Below are 24,041 nucleotides of genomic sequence, written 5' to 3' on the forward strand. Positions count from 1 at the left end.
AAAGAAAAACAATGTATTTTGTTCTTGGTCACAGATCATGTGTAAAGATCAATTTTCTTTCTTCCTTTTTGATTGTTCTTTTTTTGTAATTATATAATCCTTGTCAAGTATCATTTTCATCCACTTGTCTGTTACAAAACAGGAAATAATTCAGATAATAATTCAGAACAAAGCAGACACAGAGATGGCTCATTGTCTTAACCTGTCTCTCAACAGTGTCATCCCAGTATTTCTCAACCGGATACTAGGGATAAAAATATCGTGATACTTACCTAATGTCCTGCAATTAGTGGGTAATACTGTCATGTTATTTATATCATATGTATATAATACTATACTATCTGTCACGTCTGTCACAAGGGCACCGACTTCCACGGACTATGTTACTCACAAACCCCCTGTTCGTTCTCAGTCGCCAGATTATTCGAGGTAATGACATATTACCTGTATCTCATTATCCTATTGTGCCTCTGTATATAAAACCTCAATGTTCATTCAGTCTCTTATAAAGTGCCCCAAATATATATATATACCCAAATTATATTTGAATAAATATTTTGTATGCACTTCAGGTTTTGAGGTTAATTTGACCCGTTCATCTAGGTTCAAATAAAGCAAAGGGGGACGAGCTGATGAAATCCTTTTTTTTAGTGAAAATGTGAAAGAGCAGAACAATGTCTGGTTTTTTCCTAATAGTATGTGCACTAGAGGGTTCACAGGACTGTAGAGTGATGCCTTGGCTGCTAAGCAGGCTCAACCATGTCCTTGGAACAATGTTACTGCCCATGTGGTACAGGTTCATACCTGTACACCCATGCAAAATAAACACTCCTGCTCCACATACCTGAGGTTGCATTCCTCAGGTATGTGGAGAAATATGCTGTGACCTGGCAGAGAAATATGCTGTCCCACTGGTCACATGGCTCGGCCCGCCACGTGCAGTGGGTGTCCATTGTCTGTCTTGTTTGTAATCGTGGCACTGTTGTCAGTGCACACCTGCACATGGTTTATTGTTGTACTGTTTGTGTGTATTTAAACTGCTGTTGGTGTTTGCGTCATTGTCGTTACCTTTGTCATTGTCATTACCTTTGTTCGTGCTTTTGTTCACATCGTTTGTTAGCCATAGTTGTGATGAGTGCTTATGTTTATGTGAGTGTCATTGTCTTTCACATGTATATAAATGTCTATCACCCTCAAGGGAGTCTGTGCTTCCTACTCCTCACCCCGTGGCACTCAGGCCGTTACAGTGTTCAAATTAATGGAGTGGAGCCAACAACCTCCTTCCAACCGCACTCTCACCTATAAATAAACCTCATACCACCCATTCTGGATAACCCAGTTATCAGAAACAGAGCAAATATGGCAGCAGCAAGTGTCAGCTTCACCAAAATTATTAGGTCTTAAATTTTAAAGGTTAATGATTTCTGCAAGGACACGTGGTCCAACTTTTATGTTTCCGTGACCTCTCCTGATGGACCTAGGAGTCATAAAATTACCACCTGGAATCTGTGGATATACTGTGTTTTAAACTGTTCAGATTCTGTTTTTCTGTTGTCATTTTCTTTTCTTTTATTTGTAAACCATCTTGAGGAAAATGCCTTAATTTAATGAGATTAGAACCAAAACAAAGAGGAATGCATATACAGTGCTTGCATTTGCAAGTTAGTTAAATCCACTTCCTTTTTGCAGCACCCCCTAATCTGTAAAGATATATATCTAGGCAGTATAAGAAAAAAGAAGTAACAGTGGAGAGTTTGGGAAACTCTAAGTCCAGAACCTCTCAGAAGAAGAAATAAAGTACTTAAAATTATTTTATGAAACCAGACTAGGACTTCTAGAAAACCCAGAATAGACTTTCATTGTTTATTTCTTTGTTTACATTTTTTTGTAACTGATGTAACTGTTCCTGGTGTTAGAGACTCCACTCAGCCTGATCCTAGTCCTGTTCCCAGTGTGAGAGACACCGCCTGTCCTGATCCAGTTCCTGTTCCCGGCGTGAGAGATGCCACCTGTGCTGATCCAGTTCATGTTCCTGGCATGAGAGACGCTGCCTGTTCCGTTACCAGGTCTGTTCCTGTAGCCGCACCTCCCGACACGCCGCAGCTGCTCCCCGGGACCCGCCAGTTCCTGTTCCTGGAGTGGAATAAGCCACTCCCTGAGCCCCTGTGCCTCAAGCCAGGCCCATTCTCATGCCTTGTGTTAGACTTGTCCCAGTGGTTGCTCCTCAAAGCTCTCCTGTGCCTCAAAAGGCTGCCACTGCCCTTTAGCCAGTCTCCTATGCGTCCGCCGACCTGCCTCCTGTTTCACAGGTCTCATGCTCCCTGCCCATCCTGCCACGGCCTGTGTCTCCTGTTCCTTGTGGGCATCCTGTGTCTCTGTTGTTGCCTGCTCCTGCTGCCCCATTGTTTTTGCCTTCTCCATTGCCCGTTTTTTTGCTCCTGTTGTGTTGTTTGTCCCTGTGCCTGTTTCTGTGCCCGTTCCGGTTCCTGTGTCTCCCTTTGTTTTTGTCCCTGTGCTCGTCCGTGTGTCCTTCCTAGTGCCTGTATCCGTTTTTGTTCCTGTTCCTTTGTCCCTGGCCTGGTCTGTTTTGCATTTTTGTTTTCTTTGTCTTTTCATGCCTCCGGTCATACCTCGTCATTTGTCGTCTTTTGTTGTTTCTCCTCATTCTCCCTTCCAGCACTTTTTTCGTCCTTGGTCTGTTTCTGTTGTTGGTTCTGCTCCCACTTCCACGTCCGCCCCTGCTGCTGTTTCTGCTCCTGTTGCTTCTTTTCCTGTCACTCCCATTCCTTCAGTTCCTGTGTCTATTCCTGCTTCTGCTCCTGGTTCTTGTCCTGTTCTGTCTGCTCCTGTTGCCCCGGTTTCTGTGTCTGCTTCTGTTATGTCTTCTGTTTCAGTGCCTGTTTCTCATTGTGCCCCATGTTCAGCTCCTGTTCCTGCTCCTGTGTCTTGTCTGGGTCCTGTTCCTGCCCCTGTGTCTTGCCCATACTGTTCCTGTTACAACGACTCTGATTTTGGATTTGCCCTTAATATATCTCGCTCTTCTCTGCACATGCGTCCGCCTCCTTAACGTTACAGTTCCCTCTCATCTGAGTCTCCTCTGAGATTTCAGTTATGCCTGCATTGTGAATTTCATTTGATTAATATGTTTCCTTCGTTGGTCTTGTTTCTTGATAAGTAGATTAGCCAGTTGGTCATTTCTAGAGCTTGCTTAAACAGTCTCAGACAGACAGAAACGCTGAGAGGAGCAAGATTTATTAACTGCAAATTCAGAATCATGGTCATAATCACAGTCCAGGGTCAGTGAGCCAACACAGAGTATTCTGGGATACATGATAAACAAAAGAACAAAGACAATCAAACAGAAAATGGTAACAGTCTACATCGAATAACACTTAATACCTTACACAAGCAGAGGCTTGGATTAACAGAGGTTTGGATAACAACTACAGGCAGCAAAAACACAACAGTGCTTTGAACAAACACAGGCTTGGATTCACAATGACCAGACTGAATGATTCACAATGACCAGACTGAATGATTCACAATGACCAGAATAACTAGACTGAACATGGTTTAAATACATGGGTTAATGAGAACTAAAAAGACAGGGGACTCTCATGAGGGGTGGAAAAAATGAAATGGAACCAAAACAAGCACATGGATAACAAACCATGAAGTAAACAAGAACATTAGAAACTAGCAGAGGCCAACTGTGACAGTATCCCCCCACCCCAAAGTACACTGCACTAAACCACACAAAAAACAAAAACAGAAAAAAAAAAAAAAACAGGACAGGGAACAAAACTAGGACAAGACACAGACAGGAAGAGAATGGACAAGAGAAAAAGCAGGGCAAGGAGCAGGAACAGAAGCAGACCCAGGGGCAAAAACAGGAGCTGGAAGGGCATGAGTAGACAAAGGAACCTAGAACAGAGGAGCAGACAATGAAGCAGAACATACAGAAACCAGAGACACAAGAGGAGTGGACAAGGGAACCGGAACTGCGGCAACAACAAGAGAAGACAGAACAGCACAAGAACCAAGAACGCAGCGGAGGAGTATGCATTTATATCAGTGAGTCCTGGTGTAAAAACTCTGTGCTTGTCATTAAGTACTGCTCACCGCTGGTGGAGTTTGCTATTGTCAGATGCAGACCTTTTTATTTGCCGTGGGAATTCACCTCCGTGTTTATAATCCAATCGCGCTGTACATTCCACCCAGCGCGAACACACGAGGCTCTCCAGGAGCTGTATGGAGCGATTAGTGAACTGCAGAATGTTCATCCAGACGGACTGTTTATTGTCGCCGGAGACTTCAACCACGCAAATCTCAAGTCAGTACTGCCTAAATTCCATCAACATGTGAAATTTGCAACGAGAGGAGCGAACACGCTGGATGTCGTTTACACAAACATTTCCAGTGCGTACCGGGCGGAGCCCCGCCCCCACCTCGGATACTCTGATCACATGTCTGTAATGTTGATTCCTGCATATAGACCGATCGTCAGACGCTTGAAACCGCTTCTGAAGCAGGTGAGAATCTGGCCAGCAGGAACCATCTCTGCTCTTCAGGATTGTTTTGAGCAGACGACTTTGATCACGTTCAAGGAGGCTGCTACTGATGGTGGCACTGTTAACCTGGAAGAGTATACAGCATCAGTGACTGGCTACATCAGCAAGTGCATTGATGATGTTACTGTCTCCAAGACCATCACCACACGCCCCAACCAGAAGCGATGGATGACTGCTGAGGTGCGCATGCTACTGAGGACCCGTGACTCAGACTTCAGAACAGGTGACAGAGAGGCTCTCAGGAAAACAAGAGCCAAACTGTCACTTGCAATCAGGGAAGCAAAGCGTGCACACGCACAGATGATCCATGGACACTTCAAAGACACTGGTGACACATGGCGCATGTGGGAGGGCATTCTGGCCATTAATAACTACAGGAAAACATCACCTTCCTGTGACAGTGATGCCATCCTCCCAGAGGCACTGAATGACTTCTATGCATGGTTTGAAGCGCAGAACAACGGTGCAGCAGAAAAGTCCATCCCTCCGCAACATGACCAGACGGCAGTTGATGTGAGGCATACTCTGCGTGGAGTTAACCCACGGAAAGCTGCTGGACCAGACAACATCCCAGGTCATGTGTTCAGAGAATGTGCTGGTGTCCTGACAGACATCTTCAATATCTCTCTGAGCTGCGCCGCGGTCCCAACATGCTTCAAGACCACCACCATCATCCCCGTGCTTAAGAAGCCCATGGTGTCGTGTCTCAACGACTACCGTCCCATCGCACTCACATCCATCATCATGAAGTGCTTCGAGAGACTCGTCATGAGACACATCAAGACCCAGCTTACACCTTCTCTGGACCGCCTGCAGTTCGCGTACCGCTCCAACTGCTCTACAGATGATGCCATCTCTACCACACTTCATCTGGCACTCACACATCTGGATAAAAAGGGCACCTACGTAAGAATGCTGTTCATAGACTTCAGTTCAGCATTCAACACCATTGTTCCTCAGCATCTGATTGGAAAGTTGAGCTTACTGGGCTTGAACACCTCCCTCTGCAACTGGATCCTGGATTTCTTGACTGGTAGACCTCAGTCAGTCCGGATTGGGAGCAACACTTCCAACACCACCACACTGAGTACTGGTGCTCCCCAGGGCAGCGTACTCAGCCCTCTGCTGTTCACACTGCTGACTCATGACTGTGCAGCGATGCACAGTTCGAATCACATCATCAAGTTCGCTGATGACACGACCGTGGTGGGTCTCATCAACAAAGACAATGAGTCAGCATACAGGGAGGAGGTGCGAGAACTGGTGAGCTGGTGTAAGGTCAACAACCTGTATCTGAATGTTGACCAGACAAAAGAAATGGTTGTTGACTTCAGGAGAGCAAGGCGAGATCACTCCCCGCTTGCCATCAACAGCTCCTCAGTGGAGATCGGCAAGAACATCAAGTTCCTTGGTGTTCACATAGCAGAGAACCTCACCTGGAGCCTGAACACCAGTTCCATCACCAAGAGAGCCCAGCAACATCTTTACTTCCTTCGGAAGCTGAGGGAAGCCCATCTCCCATCACCCATCCTCACTACCTTCTACAGAGGTACTGTAGAGAGCATCCTGAACAGCTGCATCATTACCTAGTTTGCGGCCTTTGACCGCAAGACCCTCCAGAGAATAGTGAGAACAGCTGAGAAGATCATTGGGGTCTCTCTTCCCTCCATCACGAACATCTACATAACACGCTGCATCCGGAAAGCCACCAACATTGTGAAAGACCCCACACGCCCCTCACATGAATTGTTCACCCTTTTGCCATCTGGAAGAATGTACCGCAGCATCCAGTCCCGCACCTCCAGACTGTGCAACAGCTTCTTCCAAGAAGCCATTAGACTCATGAACTCTGGCTAACTCCAATTCCAATTCAGATTCCAAAATGGGCACTTTTATACATGCTTATATACAGTCTTACACACACACACCTAGGACTGCACAGCCACTTCCAGCTCCACCATCATTGTCAAGTTTGCTGATGACACCGTTGTCATGGGCCTGATCTCGGACAACAATGAGAGGGCCTACCTGGAGGAGATTAAACACCTGGAAAACTGGTGCCAGGAAAATAATCTCCTCCTAAACGTCAGTAAGACAAAGGAGCTGATCGTGGATTGCAGCAAGATGCAGGAGCGGCACAACCAATCTGTGAGGATCAGTGGAACCACGGTGGAGAGAGTAGATAGTTTCAGGTACCTTGGTGTTCACATCTCGCAGGACCTGTCCTGGTCCCGCCATACCAACTCCCTGGCAAAGAAGGCTCGTCAGCGTCTTTACCATCTCAGATGCCTAAGAGACGTCAGACTGCCCTCCAAGGTACTGCAGAACTTCTACACCTGCACTATGGAGAGCATCCTCACGGGGAACATCACAGTCTGGTTTGGGAATAGCACCAAGCAGGACAGACAAGCACTCCAAAGGGTAGTGCGTTCAGCAGAGCGCATCACTCACACGGAACTTCCTGACCTGCAGACCATCTACTACAAGCGGTGCCAGACCAAGGCCAGGAGGATTGTAAAGGACACCACCCATCCCAACAATAGGCTCTTCTCTCTGTTGAGGTCAGGGAGGCGCTTTCGCTCCCTGAAGACCAAGACAGAGAGACTGAAGAGAAGCTTCTTCCCACAGGCCATTCGGGCCGAGACCACCACCACCATGTAACATAACTGTGTATATATATATATATATATATTCAATTACCACCATGTAACATAAAAACTGTAAATATGTCATTTTACAAAATGGATCTGTACATTCTGTACATTGTGTACATATATATACACAACCATATACATTGAACATTGTGTATATAAACATAATATACATATATTGTACATACATTGTTAATATATTTTTTTACACATTTAGAATATATATATTTCTCTATGCACCCATTTTCCTTTTCCTCAGTTTGGACCGAGCACTCTCAACCATTTCACTGCGAGTTATACTGTGTATGACTATGTATGTGACAAATAAACCAAACTTGAAACTTGAAACACACACACACACACACACACACATACATACGTACATACATACATATCTATAAACACACTCACACATTGTTTTGCATCGGACTAGTGCTGAAGTCAAACCTCACACAAATAAACTATGCAGTCCTGTTGCAGTCTTGCACATTATCCTACTTGCTGCTAGAGTACTGTGCTAAAGCAGCACTGTACTCTGAACTGTTCTGGCTGCTACCAGTGACTGCTATGTTCAGGGTAGCATGTCACTGATTCCTATGCACAACTCACTTTACATATGCCCAGTACTGTGTACTGGACTAAATAATTGCACTGTCTACTCATTTTGTATTTGTCCTGTCCTGTATTTATTATTGTTTATTTAATGTTTATTTAATGACATTTTTGCACTATATTGGACTGTTTGCACTTGTGTAGCATGTTGTCTGTTGCACTGTTGTTTTGTGTTGCACCATGGTCCTGGAGGAACATTGTCTCATTTTTGTTGTGTACTTGTATATAGCTGAAATGACAATAAAACCTCTTTGAACTTTGAACTTTGAACTTGAACAAATGCAGACACTGGAGTGGGAGCACAAACAGACTGGGGATGACAGAAGGATTGGAGGGAGGATGAGGAAACACAACAAAAGATGACAAACAAGGATGGATGACCGGAGGTACAAAAGATGAGGAAAACAAAAATGCAACATAGGCCAGTCTAGGGCTAATGGGACTGGAACAAAAACAGAAATGGGCACTGGAATGGACACATGAATGGACACAGGGACAAAAACAAAGGGTCAGGAACAGGCACAGAAACAGGCACAAGGATGGATAACACAACAAGGGGCAAACCAAACCAACAATTATCTGTGCATTCACTGCATCTACTCACATATTGCACTGCAGCTTGTTCCTAGAGACAGGCATGCTCATGGTGCTTACCTGGGATCATAATGCCTAGAATCCTGTTTTTTCCAGGGAACGATGAGATGCGTGTGTACCCGCAGCGCCAGGGGATTTGTTGTCTCTGGCTTGGTGGTGTTGAGACTTGGCAGATTCACACTGTGTGGAAAAAGCTGGACTTTTGTCCCAGCGAAACAAACACATACCAGTCTCGGTCCTTCACTGTGTTCTTGGGGGGCTGGTCTAGCAAAACAAAGTGGTAAATGGAGAAAGCAATATGCACATATCTATTCGGGAACATTTTGCATACATAAATATTAATGGTTTTTTTCATATTTTCAATTACACTCAAAAGTGCTGTTTTATTATATTATAATATATTTATATTGAATGTTGAATGACTATATTATATTTATATTGAATGTATTTAATATTTTCCTGTTTCTCAATATAGCAAATATATTGTCACAGATAGTATGGTTAAATGTGTACAGCAAGTAAGCAAGATGAAAAATAAAAGAAACAAAGAAATAACAAATGTAAAAACTCATACAACATGGTTCTTGCTAATAATGAAGTTTATTAAACAGATATTAAAGGTAAATGTGAGACATTTGAAAATTAAATCAACAAATGTGAAAACAAAAATCTAAAACTTTTCATGATCACTGTGCAAGGTGCACTACATATTTTACACCAACATTAATTTAGTAAAGTTATGGAAAGTCATTCATTGCTAAATAAGCCTAATAAAATAAAGATTTTCATAAAGGAATGATCAGAGATTTAAAAGAATAAACAGATGTTCATATTTTGATCCTAGTGTCAGATTGACAAAAGGAGATTCTAGTTTATTTTAGTAGAGATTATAGTAGAGCCTAGTAGAGATTATAGTAGAAAATATTTTTTGTTTGCATGCACACGATCTTCAGTGAATGATCCATACAGTTAGGAGATCCACAAAGACACTCTGACTAGTTTTAAAACCTATATGCCTGTAAAAGAAAAATGTCACATTCATACAGAATATTAAACATTTCAAATCAAGATTAATATCGGTGATGCTATTAGGTGCTATAAACGTAAACTCAGAATGAGTCCTGCGGCAGGTGTGTTACTATTCATATTGCATCAGTAGTTATGTTAGATATTTGAAACCTAAGCAAACATGGAGACTGCTGTGTTGGCTCACCTCTGCTTCTCTCAGTCCTGATAAAAGGCCCCATGGAGATGGAGGAGGTGTCATGGGCATCCACAGACCTCTCAGCTCTGTGGTGGTATCCAGGCTGACAATGCTGAAAAAGAAACAGTGATGGTGTCAAAAGGATTTAATAAACATTACTGCTCATTTAGGAGAATAAATCATTAGAGACTAACATATTCAAGAGTGAACACATTCTAGATGAAATCAAATTACTCCTTTCCAATAAACTTTCATAAAAATGTTTCATAATTGTAAGGGTTGGTGCCAGGCCGAGGGCACCTCCGGCCACCAGAGGGAGGCCTCAAGTCAAGCACGCCACTAATCAGGCTTAACACCCAACAGCTGGGCTAGGCCTATATTAACCCAGTGACCCAGTCACTCAGTGTTGGGTCTGTGTCAAAGATCTGAGCCAAGTGCCTAGCTGGATATTGAGGCTCCCCTTAGCCATTACAGTTCCTTTCTGGTTTTGTTTGAGAAATTTTAGTTTGTTTTCCCCAGTGCATCAGGGCTGCCATTCTTCCCATGGTGTCCTTGGTTCTCCCTTTTCCCACGTTCGGTGGGGTGTTTAGTTTTGTCGTTCTCCGTTTCTCTGAAGGGCAATACACGCAGAGGTAGTTTTATAGCTGTCGCAGGCTAGCAGGTCTTTGTCTGCCTCCCAACATAGCGGCAGGGGTTCCACTCCCCTTTGGTTATTTACTTTTCTTGTTTTACCTGTTCCACGATCTAACTGTTCTGCACATGGACCCACCATTAGTGGGTCGTTGCTCATCCAGTAGGCTGTTGGTGTCATCACCTGGGTTTGAGCCCACCTTATAGTTTTTAATACTTTTTTTTGGAAGAAAAAAGCATGTTTTTGCACCATCAATACAACATTAATACATATTAATATATGAATGTATATTAAAGTGTGGAGAACACTGTTGGAAATGCTTATATGTAGTAAGACTTACATTTTCTCAAATGAGAAGAACGGATGGTAATTCTTTCCTTTTGTTAAGAGAGTATTACAGTTCTACATATATTCTGTGTGTCATCATTCTACATTGTTAGTCATTATTGTTACCTCTCTACACTAACATTGTATTTACACTGCATTGCTGAAGCTCTCTATTTAGCACTGTGCCTCTGTGATGGGGGCAGTGGTCAGAACTCACCATTGCACAGTTGTTGTTCTGCAGAAGGCAAAGGTGAATGGAGCAGTGAAGGAAGACCTTGTTAAAGGGGTATTTGTTAAAGGTGAACATCTTGAAGGAGAAGCGGGCTGTTGTGAAGACACCATTCTGGAGGACTTGCACTGTGTTATCTTTCGGATTAGGGCACCTGAAAAAATTGTGGATATTTAATCTTACAATCTAATCTTAAAAAGAACACATGAATCCATGCTTAAACCAAAAGAGTTAAACCAGTATTTGGGTAGTCCCAACATTTCCCAAGTGCCTGTTGGCAAAAGCTTTTAAAGTTCTAGTTAGCTCTGCATGTACAGATAAAGAAAATGCCCCATACTTATTAATGATGAGGTGCCAAGGGTCAGCAAAGTTGCGTTCATTCTCAGGGGTGGCCCAACATGAATCAATCACTGTAGCAATCTGACGGCTGTCCACCCCCTGGACAATCACTGCCACATAGATCCTCTGATTGACCTCTATGTCTGCACTGCCATTGTAAGGGTGGGAGAAACCAGGATCCTGATAGGGAATCATTCTGACCTGGTACATCCCCACACTACCTGGAAGGGTCTTGTGTACTATGCTGTAGAAAAGTACAACCACCCACTGATTAGTATTTGGCAATACTCTCTGTACAAACAATTAAACACAACTAAAAATATAAATGTAATACAACTGTCCTGGCACCCTCACAAATATGTTCGTGCTTTTTAAAAAAAAAAAAAATCTTAAACACTGTCCAACAGCTCATATTTTTAGGATGTCAGTAGAGATTTATTAGACCCCAGACACTTGTCTGCCTCACCTCTGTAGAGGGTTTAATGCAGTGGCCATAGTAAGTGTTTGAGTGAGCTCATAGATGCAGGAGAACTGCTGTACTAGTGTTTTCTTTCTGTTAATGGGGCCTTCTGTTGAGTTGCCTGTGCTCTTGATAGAGTTCTTGTATATGATGTGAGTTCCATTGGCCTGTAGATATTGGTAAAAGTTAAATTTAGTCAGGAAAAGGTCAGCAAATGTGATAAATATGCATTCCATTACACAACATGTATAGCAGACTAATTTAGAGGAGTTGGAGTTAGTTAGAGTATGTTGCATGCTATTTATTTAACAGGTAGCAGAAACTTCAGCCTGTATGAGTAGTGTTTATTGTACCATGAGGTTTGTGCCACAGATGTGATCATCATTATCAAAGTAGAACACCAGTCTCCCATTCTGGACTGTTCCTCTGCAGCTGGGGTCATTCAGGTGCAAGCTGTTACCAGAGAAACCAGATTCAAAGAGCTGACAGAGGGACAGAGATATGCTGCCAGAGCTACCCTCACACACTTCAATAGCATCTAGAACACAGAGAGGAAACGTGAAGAAAGGCAGTGTGAGAAGTCATTTTCTTCAAATGGTGTTAAATAAATTACTTGGAATATGTTTCCACACGTGTTTTAAAATACACTTTTACCGTAAGACTCTGGGTGTAGTGTAGATTCTTTCTGATTACAGAAGCAGCCATATACACCGTGTATCTCCCAACACAACTCATCCTCAGTGCAGTTCAGCTCCTCACATGGGTCCACTGTTGCTAAATGAACAAAAATGGAAAACTTTAAACAGAGAAACCAAGTTAATTTTTCCCTGTTTTAGTTGCTGAAATATTGGCAATGTAATTTTTTTCACTACTTTTGATTTTTAAAAAATGCCAGTTTTCTTTTAAAAGATCATTATATGAAATATGCAAAATATTACAACGGAAACATGAACATGCTGAATTGCCTTCTCCTTAGTATTGCTTTTTCCATACAGTTATGATCAACATTTTCATATTTAAAATGTTTGACATATAAAAGACAGTAAGGCAGTAAGTTTACAAAACATGGCGCAAAGTGTCGATTTTACTCAGAGGAAATGTGAGTAGTTTACCATTAAAGGGAGTGGTGACCACGGTGGTGGACTGTGGTGGGTCTGGAGTAGTAAATGGTGTACTGTTACCAACATCTGTAATATTTTCTAATTAGTATTACATTTTCTTGATATTTCAAAAAATTGACAAAGAAAAAGAAATGTGAATGTGTTAATGTAAAACATTTACTTACCAGTACAGTAAGCTGAAAAACAGATGGTCGGAGGGACAAACTGATATACATAGTAACCTCCTGGACAAGCTTTCACTTGTATGGGGGAGGATTTGTAATAACAGCAATCACTGTTCCAGCTCCCACACACTTGCCGTGTGACCACACCATCTTCCAGTTGTGGGTAAGATCCATTGAGCCAGAGAGGGATAAATGTGCCACACATGCCCTTGGCAACACATGAGTCTGGCATCTCGGCATTTTCTCCCAGGTGGAAAAGCCGATACCAGCCATTCCAGTTGATAAAGGTGTCAGACCATGCACTCTGACCCCATGGAAAGGTAAAATTATAATGGTTTGTGTTGTTTGTGGCTCTCCAAGCGTCGCTCAACACATTGTAGTTCTCACAGGGGTTAACGAGGCTCAGAAGAGTCACTGATATGAAAACATAATACAATGTTCTTGGAAAGTTGAAACACTGTAAAATGTTGTTTGAATAGTATATGCCTTTTAATGTACCTTTGAGCATATCTTATAGCAACCAAACCACAATATTTTTAATTATATTTTGCTGACATACACCCTCTCTCTCACACACACACACACACACACACACACACACACACACACACATACAGTATGATGATTATCATGTAAACAACAAATCTCAACTGAACACAAGTTGTCCGAAATACTAAATATGATCTAGGCCTAGATAAGTTTAACAGCACTGATTAAATGACTGTATAATATAAAATCTGATAGAAACTATTGAACATAAATAAATATAGATTGAGTTTACTCACTAATGACAAAGCACTTTTGTAAGTCGCTCTGGATAAGAGCGTCTGATAAATGCTGTAAATGTAAATGTAGTTAAGAGGGCAGATTGTAACATTTAACATTTGTTTTCATATAACAATTAGCAGCAACAGCCAAGCTATTGGAAATTACTATGAACTTAGAAGCAAACAAAACTATAACTATTCTACTATCCTACAGTGTACATAGAATGTGTGTGTGTTTTAGGGAAACAATGATGTTACATATTGGATTTATAAATTGGATTTATAAACTTTTTCTATATCTGAAAGAAACTACCTTGTAAATTATATTGCTGGGTTAACGGTTTCCCCAAAGTCACTGCATAATATACACAATAAACCATAAAATACAAATGAAAAGTGCAAGTACTTTACCATTTGGTGTGACTGCTGTTGTATTGTAATCTGCATTGAAGACATTTTCAGTTTAATTTATTTGAGAAAAATCCAAGTAATAAAATATTGTGTTGACAGTAAAATGTTTTGTTATCAGTATTTCATCTGTATTTATTCAACAGCAATGCAGCTTTGAGCTTGAATTTATAGAAAGGTCTCCCCCAAACTCAACCTATGCACTCTTCACTCAGCTTCTACTGGTCTATGGGGTGAGTGAATGAACATCCCAAACACCTCTCTTCACACATCACTATGAAGTTATGTCTTGTGAAGTTATGTCAGAGCATTTCTGGTTGTAGCTAAGACATGTTAAGACATGTTAAACACATGGGGAATAGTCCAAATATAAACATGTAACATACTGATAACACTTCTAAGGTGTTTCATGGTTATGGTAAATATAACATTTAATGAATCTCCTCCCATATCCACAACATGTTGTTCAGATTACATATATTGTAGATGGGCACAGATATTTTCACTGGATTGCTGCGTTTATGGTGCACATGAACAGTTCACTGAAATCTCTGCATGTAAATGTTACCACTGTCTACTTGCAAATATCTCTAACTTTGTCAATATTGTCAATACCAGAAGATTAACTCAGCTCATTTGCTGTTGTCATCTGACAGTGTTTTCCATAATGAAGAATGAATTTTAGGTAAAGGAAATATGTTATTTTTTTAATCTCTTTATAAAAATGACACCTGTTCCAACTGGAGGAAGTGTGTGTAAGCAGTTTACCAGTAGTGCAAGTGGTTGGTTCCTCAGTGCTGGTTGAAGTAGGTGAAATGGTGTCAATATCTGAAATGGAGGCAATATAAATGTAATTTTACAAATTAATAGAAAGCAAATAAATGCAAGTGATAGAATATTGTGTTTACAATGTAATATTGTGTCAATAATATTTCAACAGTCATCTCACATTGGTTGATTATCATCTGTGTGGGATTTAAGAATCACATTTTGAAAGAAGTTTAAAAGACAAGGAGAAGCTTTCTGATTGATTAATATAATCATACTATATTACACTTTTGATGATTACATCAAAATTTCAGGGCAGTCACCATCAACATATTTTACTAGATTTATAGTTGCACAACAACCAAAAATGTCCATAGTATTTAAATATATTTTTGCATCAGCATTTTTAACGCATATTGCTTAGAACAGCTATAAGCTTCAGATCTGCCATGAGGTGTCTGTGGTAGATTTTATATATAGCACCTTACTTGCATATCCATTGCTACATTTTTGAGAGAAAATCAAATAAAAACAGAAAAATAACAAAAACATAATGTGACTCCCAGTTGCCACAACAACTAATAATCACCTTGGAAGAAACACTGGGTAAAATAGAATATTTACCAGTACAGAAGGCTGAGTTACAGAAGGCTGGGGTCATAAGCTCATATACATAATAATTTCCTGGGCAAGCTTTCACTTGGATGGGGAATGATTTGTAATAACAGCAGTCACTGTTCCAGCTGCCACACACTTGCCGTACAACCACACCATCTTCCAGTTGTGGGAGGGAACCATTGAGCCAGAGAGGGATATCAGTGCCGCACATGCCCGGGCTAACGCAGGAATCTGGCATCTCAACATTATTTCCCTGGTAAAAGAGCCGGTACCAGCCATTCCAATTGGTATATCTGTCACACCATGTCCACCACCACCACCACCAGTTGTGATCTGCATTATCTGTGGCTCTCCACGAGTCGTCCAACTCATTGTAGTTATAACAGGGGTCAGTGCTTGGGTATGTAAAATTTACTGATGGAGAAACACAAAACACTCTTCTGTGAATCCAGTAAATTTTTGCTTCTGACTTACCAGAGAGTATAAAGTTTGTATTTTACATATTTTTTAACCTCATCCCTTAAATATCAGTAGTCAAAGTCCACGTAGAGCTTGTTTGCATTATACTTTTTTTTTCTTTAGACACTGAACAAAATAAAAACATTCTGACAGACTTGACAGGAAATGGAAAATATAATTCACCAATGTTTTGTTTAATTTTTTTTTATCAGACTCCTTTTGTCTTCCTTCAGAATATCTCTCTCTGTAAAACTATTTTAGCAAGTTAAAATAGATGTAATCTGATCTGGTGTAATTATATAATATTTCTAGTTTCAGGCTGTTTTTGAGATTTAACCTATTTATAGATGTTTTACTACCATATAAATATGTGAATTACTCTACCTGCACAGTATGTAGGCATTGGAATCGATACGTCTGGCTTGACAAGTTTGTAGACATAGTAATTTCCTGGACAGGCTTTCACTTGGATTGGGTGGGACCTGGACACTGAGTTGCACTGGCCATCAGAGTAGGCGTAGATTTCTCTGGACACAATTCCATCCTCTAGTCGTGGATGAGAACCACCAAGTACAAGTGGAGTGTAGCCACCACACGTCATGTAGTTCACACACCACTCAGACAATTGAGCACTATTCCCCTGGAGAAACAGTCGATACCAGCCATCCCACTCAACAATGGTGTCGTCATGACCAGTGTAAAAATTGTATATTTCAATTGTGTTCCTCCAGTAATCATCAACAACATCATAGTAGTTGCAAGGGTCAAATGAGAAGTCGTCTTGAGGGGATGCTGTGGAAGAATAAGCATGATAGTATATGTCAATGAGGATATCTTATTACAAAATAATGTGGTGTCCAAAAGTGTAAGAGGGTTAACAACACTGGGTCAGAGGGGCAAGTACTCCCTGTTGTCTAGTTGCCACCTCTCTAGACACCCATGGAGGAAAACACCCAAGAGTGGGCCAACCTCAGATAGAGGAGTGTGACAGGAGAATGGCTAACCAAATAAAAGAGATCATCCACCCAGCTTGTGCAGGGTTTGAATGGGAGGTTGGTGCCCAATGCGCAAAGCAGTGCTGCTAGCTGTGAGATGCACAGTGATGGTGGAGAAGGGGGAAGGTGCAAGACCTAATTTGGCAGCACATGTTTTTTCTGGTCTGAATGCTTCTCCACAAAAACAGGAAGGCTAAAGCAGAAATTTCTCCTGACCTCCTAGTCGAACTGGAGACATAAAAGATGACAAAGCAGAGCTCTAACTGCTGAGCCAAAGAGGAGGGAGGGGGGACTGAGAGGATAGAGAGATTATGGTGGAAGGCAAAGCAGGGAAAATAACCATAACATTACAAAGAGGGGCAATAGTCCCCCATAGAAAAGGCAGAAAGAGACATCACTCTCCCAAAGAACAGCCCTTTAAGAATACTATTTGCTGGGAAAGAAGCTAACGTGTTGCATACACCATTCATGAAGAATGGCCTTTGAGAAGCCGTGATGTAAGCAGGTGACCACCTCTAGGTCATCACACTCCTGTCTGATCATTAATTTACTGCCTTACAAAAAGCTTAAATATAAAACTTCCAGACACAACATTAAGTACCAAAATCTAAAAGCAGATGTTGTGAACTTGAATAATCAGATTTAAATGATTCCTTTTATTGGTCATTGAAGTCAGCTTGTTCTCTAATTGCTACAATTACAATACAATCTGTGTGCATATTTCTTTTCATTCTAGGTATTCTAAGGCATTTAATGGTATTACTGCTTATTTTATTTTTCAGTTTTGTAGTTTTTGTTTAAAACTGTATGTGGGAATCAAGTGTCCATCTGTATCTGCAGTTTGGCAAGAAGAAAAGAAAAATAAATGAAATAAATCCATTCCGCAAATGGATAATGATAGGTTCATAGTTTTTACAGCAACTCACTCAGGGCCATTTTAGATTCTGCATCAGATGAGGGTTCAAGAACTGGAGATGTGGTGTTCATGTCTGAAGAGAGGATAAAGGAGGAAAGTGAAATTGAAAAGCAAAAGATTAAAATCTGATGACATATTTACAGTACACAAACAGCTCATGTCACTTCCATCATACTGGCTTCCTGCAGTAGTAAAACTTGACATGTTCTTGCTCCCTCCAGTCTCTCAGTGACTCCTTACATTTCATCACAATTCCCTACACCTCTTAGCAATTCCTACATCCCGCAGTGTGTTCCTACACCCCGTAGCACTTACCTACAACCTTTAGTGTGTCCGAACACCCCTCAAATACACTTCATAATGTGTTCCATACACCCCTTAGTGCTTCCCTATACCCTTTAGGTCCTCTGGCTCCTAACAATCCCCAAATTCAAATTGCCCCATAAAACAGGTATTTTATCAGGGTACACTGTTCTTCCTTCTTCCATTTAAAGCACAGTTTAGAGTAATCCTATTCATCTGGAACTTTCACAATAATCTTATCTCTCCTGTGTGTGTATTCATTGTGCTATATGCACTGTAAAACAACCTTGGACCTGCGAAAGGTGCTATATAAGTGAATTATTATTATTATTATTATTATTATTATTATTATTGGTGTTGTATATAAGTGTGTAAATACCTGTACAGTAGGCCATGTTGCAGAACATTGGACTGACAAACTCATAAACATAGTAGTTGCCTGGGCATGCTTTAACATTAATTGGGGTGGACTGGAAGAAGCAGCAGTCAGATCCTGCATTTGCACAGACCTGGCGGGCGACCACTCCATCCTCTATCTGAGGATGAGGACCATTGAGCCACAGAGGGTAGAAAGTACCACATCTGTAAACATCAACACAGCTCTCTACCATACAGATGTTCATCCCATTGTACAGCAGGCGGTACCAGCCATTCCATTTGAAGTTGCTGTCACAAATTCCCAACCCAGGTGCATTATTGGCTCTCCAGGGTTGGTCCAGGGAAACATAGTTGTTGCAGGGATCATATAATGGGTTGGTTAATGCCACTGACATGGATAAAGAGAAAGTAAAATTGAATCGGTCACTCGTTCCTTTTCAGATGCTCAATCATTTTTAAAGCTTTAATCATTTTTTTAATGTATGGATTTTTAGGTAATGTTTAATGACATTTAATATGTTTAATGTCATATACTTGGACAATAAAGTCAGAAGTTATTTTTATCTTTGTGTTTATTTATTTGAACTAATACTTATCGAAATACTAAAACATATTTACATATTTTATAGTTGCATAGTGTAGGATAATTCATTACATAGAAAAATCTTAAGGCAAACTTCTTAGGTTCTAATGGTCAGTCAGATGTTAATTTTAAAAAACATGAACTTTATATTTACATTACTGTACATTAATGTAAATGGAAAAAGACTGTACCTGTGGTGTATACAGGTAGAGGAATTGACACATCTCGCTTGACAAGCTTGTAGACATAGTAATGTCCTGGACAGGCTTTCACTTGGATTGGGTTGGATGTGTAGTAACTGCACTGGCTTCCATACCACCCATATCCCCAGTACCACCAGTAGTACCCACCGTACCACCAGTAATTGTAAGTAAAGGAGCCAAAGATTTCTCGAGTTACAATTCCATCCTCAACAAGGGGATGTGAACCACCGATCATCAGTGGAGTGTAACCACCAGATGTTATAGAACCCACACACCACTCAGAAATTTGTGCATCTGCACCCTGTAGATACAGCCAATACCAGCCATCCCATTCAGTAGTGGTGTCATCGTGACTGCTGAAGTATCCAGACTGGCCATAACTGTAATAACCATAACCATAGGAACTGTATGTGGTTCTCCAGATGTCATCAAGAACATTGTAGTTGTAACAGGGATCAGAAGTGGAGATGTCTGGACTGGTTGCTGTAGAAACACAGTCAATAATGAGGAGTATGAATTAAAATAGGATTGTTTATTGTGCTATTATTCATAATATTATTACATACATAAATGCAGGATCTGAGTGATATTATTATTCAAAATGCTTGGCTTTTTTGGTAGTTTATATATATTTTATAGTTCATATATATATATATATATATATATATATATATATATATATATATATATATATATATATATATATATATATATATATAAATTATCCTTCTGATGAGACTTTGACCTGGTCAGGGTGGGCTTTATCTCACCCCTGGGCCATGGAGACAGGACCAAAGGCCCCCCTGGTGCCATGATGCTGAGCAACAAAGCCATAAACATCCTAACTGATATCTTACCATGCTGGCCTGGCTTTCTGACCCTTCCCTCTTCTTAGTTGTAATAAAACCCACAAACCTTTGTGCGTTCTGTTCCTTGCCCATATATATATATATATGAAGACCTTTGTGTGTGTGTGTGTGCGCACGAGCATGTAATTTATTTATTTGTGTTAGTTACTGGATTGGATTACATCCATGCCAGGTTTCATTTAAGATATGAAAATCAGTTTTTAATGCTGACTGGACAATAGGCATTGGATTGTCTGCTGTACATGTAATCCATAAAATCAAATCCATAAAATCAGTACATTTATTAATTTTTAAAGCAACTTACTCATGGCAGAGGTTAATTCATTTCCACTGGATATGGCTGTAGGCACAGTATTTGGAGTTATAGTGCTGGCATCTGAAAATAAAGAAATATGAAAACAGAGATGTGAACATGACAAAACATGTTAAACACAAAACTGTGAAATGTGTAAACACATGTAACATCTGTCATACCTGTACAGTAGGCCATGTTGCAGAACATTGGACTGACAAACTCATAAACATAGTAGTTGCCTGGGCATGCTTTAACACGAATTGGGGTGGACTTGAAGAAGCAGCAGTCAGATCCTGCATTTGCACAGACCTGGCGGGTGACCACTCCATCCTCTATCTGAGGATGAGGACCATTGAGCCACAGAGTGTAGAAAGTACCACAACTGTAAACATCAACACAGCTCTCTGCCATACGAATGTTCATCCCATTGTACAGCAGGCGGTACCAGCCATTCCAGTTGAAGTTGCTGTCACAAATTCCCAACCCAGTTGCATTATTGGCTCTCCAGGGTTGGTCCAGTGAAACATAGTTATCGCAGGGATCATAAGATGGACTGGTTAAAGCAACTGCCATGAACAAACAAAAAGTATATATTTGTAAAATATATATTTGTAAAAATGTATTTATTGTTAAGGCTGTAATTTTTTTTATAGTATTTAAGATCTTATAAAATGTGATGAATTTCAGGGTGATTTATGTAATATTCTCATTGTAGGTGTGCTAAGGTTTTTTGCTTTTGTTTGTTTTGTTTGTTTGTTTTTTTTATTAGAAGACATTGTAATAGTAATAGTAAACAATATATGCAGAATGTACCATTTCATATAATTAAACCATTGTATTGGAAGACAGAATGCTTAATAACTTCAAATTCAAATAAAATGAGACTTTAAACACTGTACCTGTAGAGTATACAGGCAGAGGAATTGACAAATCTGGCTTGACAAGTTTGTAGACATAGTAATGTCCTGGACAGGCTTTCACTTGGATTGGGTTGGAAGTGTAGTATGTGCACTGGTTACCATTCCACCCATAATTCCAGTACCACCAGTACCACCAGTAGTAGTAGCTGTTGGTCCCATAGACTTCTCTGGTCACAATTCCATCCTCCACAAGGGGATGTGAATCACCAAGCAGCAGTGGGGTGTATCCACCAGATGACATGGAGCCCACACACCACTCAGAAATCTGTGCATCTGCACCCTCTAGATACAGCCGATACCAGCCTTCCCATTCAAGAGTGGTGTCATCATGACTGCTGTAGTAAATGGAGAATCCCAAACTGTAGTAGTCATAACCATAGTAACTGTATGTGGTTCTCCAGATGTCATCAAGAACATTGTAGTTGTAACAGGGGTCAAATATTGAGCTGTCTGGATTGCTTGCTGAAACACAATCATCATAGAGAATTTAAGATTCCCAATAGGATCTTTTATTTTGATAATGATGATAAAGCTACACATTTATGTCTAAACTGTAATTGCTGGGTCAATTCAAACATTATTTTCATTGAATACATAAAGTTTTATGTGTCATGTATGCACGTCGATAGCTGAGTTACTGTCTGTAACTGTATATTTATAAAATACAACTGAAAGGTACAGTAAGTGAACTTGATAAAGCTGCCAGAATGCATCTACTCAGAGGATTGCCATAGCCCTTGTGAGTTGAGTTTTGCTCTGCATCCAAGATCAGAAGTGTTTCTTTCTGAGGCAAATATTTCAGGTATTGGTCCACACATGTCTCGCAGTGCTGGTTAAATAAGTCACATTTACTAACCAAGATGTTAAGAAATGTATTGGCTAACTAGCTAAATACAGTTTATTATACTACTTGGCTGCAAAGTTTGTCAGGTGAACACTTGTACCGCAATTAAACAAGATTAGCATATCAGGGGACTACAGTATTTCAGTTTCCTTCCCTTGCATAGTTATTGAATATCTTGATGCATGCTCAAGTTACTGAATGTACATTTTATAGGCATACTTTACCACATTTTTAGACTGTAAACAAATGTGAGCATTGTACAAACCATTTAAGAATGTACGTTTTTAAAGGATAACACTTGCCCTTAGAATTATTCTAAAGAACAATCCAAACCCAGGAATGAGGGAAAATTCTAAACTAAATAGTTGTTGCTGTTGTTGTTTTAAAATAATACTTTGTCTCAATTTTGAAGTCTGAAGTTAGGAAAAGATGCAGAATTAAAGAGTTTAGTAGGAGATATGACTTCCACAGAATCACAATGTTTTACTACTTAAAATTATGTATAAATGTTTAGTGATTTTTGTTTTAACATAACACTGCCTTTTAGTTTGTAGACAATGTTTGTATCCTCATTAAACAAAATTCATTAGATGATCTATTTTAACTGAATATCAGTTGTCAAATTGTTTATTTATTTATGTTGTTAATGTAATCCAGAAAATCAATTTATTACAGAATGCAAAATTAATTTTATAACAACATACCCATGTTTTTGTTGAGTTCTGTTACACCAGATGTAGGGGTAAGATTTGGTGTTATGGTATTGACATCTGTAAAATCAAAATATGAAAACATGCATGATTACATGAAAAAGCATGTATAACTCTTGAAATAAATAAATAAAACTATGTGAAAAAAATGTCATACCTGTACAGTAGGCCATGTTGCAGAACATTGGACTGACAATCTCATACACATAGAAATTACCTAGGCATGCTTTAACTTGAATTGGGTTGGACTGGAAGAAGCAGCAGTCAGATCCTGCATTTGCACAGACCTGGCGGGTGACCACTCCATCCTCTATCTGAGGATGAGGACCATTGAGCCACAGAGGGTAGAAAGTACCACATCTGTTAACATCAACACAGGTCTCAGTCATACGGATGTCCATCCCATTGTACAGCAGGCGGTACCAGCCATTCCAGTTGAAGTTGCTGTCACAAATTCTCAAACCAGTTGCATTATTGGCCCTCCAGGGTTGGTCCAGTGAAACAAAGTCATCGCAGGGATCATAAGATGGACTGGTTAAAGCAACTGTCATGGATAAACAAAAAGTATAAATCTTTTTTTCTTTGTAAAAATTTACTGTTAAGGCTGTAACAATTTTTATAGTATTTAAGATCTTTCAATCTTCCGAATTTAAGAATAATTTATGTATTATTCTAACTGTAGGAGTGCTCAGGTTTTTTGCTTGTTTTGTTTGTGTCACGATCAGTCCCTCTCAGGTTTTGTGTTTTCCCTGTCTTTTGTGTTTTTTTAGTTCCGTTTCGTTTTCTCCACTCCTCGTTTTATTGCTTGCACCTGTCCCTCGTTTCTACCTTTCGTTCTTGTATTTAAACCCTGTCTTGAACCCTGTGTTTTGGCTGTTCATTGTTATGCTTCATTGTGTTTGGTTGTTTTGATGCAAGCCTGTAAGTTTGTACTCCGTGCCTTTGTGTTATCTTAGCCGCCGTGTTCCCTAGTCTTTGTTATAGCCTGCTTCACGTTTGCCTTTGTGTACTTTTTCTTTGTGTCTCCTTGCTTTTGTGTATTCTAGCCCTTGTCTTGTTAATAATGTATCCCTGTACACTCCGTGTTGGCTCTTTGACCCTG

General features: G+C 40.2%; 1 protein-coding gene across 1 annotated transcript in view; it reads right to left on the reverse strand.

Moving 5' to 3' along the window:
• Nucleotides 1-9,375: 9,375 nt before the first annotated feature.
• LOC113588926 (IgGFc-binding protein-like) overlaps nucleotides 9,376-24,041 on the reverse strand; it is a 77,597-nt gene continuing 62,931 nt past the window's right edge. Inside the window, exons 71-72 of the mRNA XM_035525068.1 lie at nucleotides 9,642-9,744; nucleotides 9,376-9,444 (exon numbers count right to left, since the gene is read on the reverse strand). Coding sequence (XP_035380961.1) covers nucleotides 9,437-9,444; nucleotides 9,642-9,744 — 111 coding nt within the window. The 3' untranslated portion in view covers nucleotides 9,376-9,436. The remainder of the gene's footprint in view (nucleotides 9,445-9,641; nucleotides 9,745-24,041) is intronic.

Source organism: Electrophorus electricus, chromosome 4, assembly GCF_013358815.1.
Source record: "Electrophorus electricus isolate fEleEle1 chromosome 4, fEleEle1.pri, whole genome shotgun sequence".
NCBI classification, from domain to species: Eukaryota; Metazoa; Chordata; class Actinopteri; order Gymnotiformes; family Gymnotidae; genus Electrophorus; species Electrophorus electricus.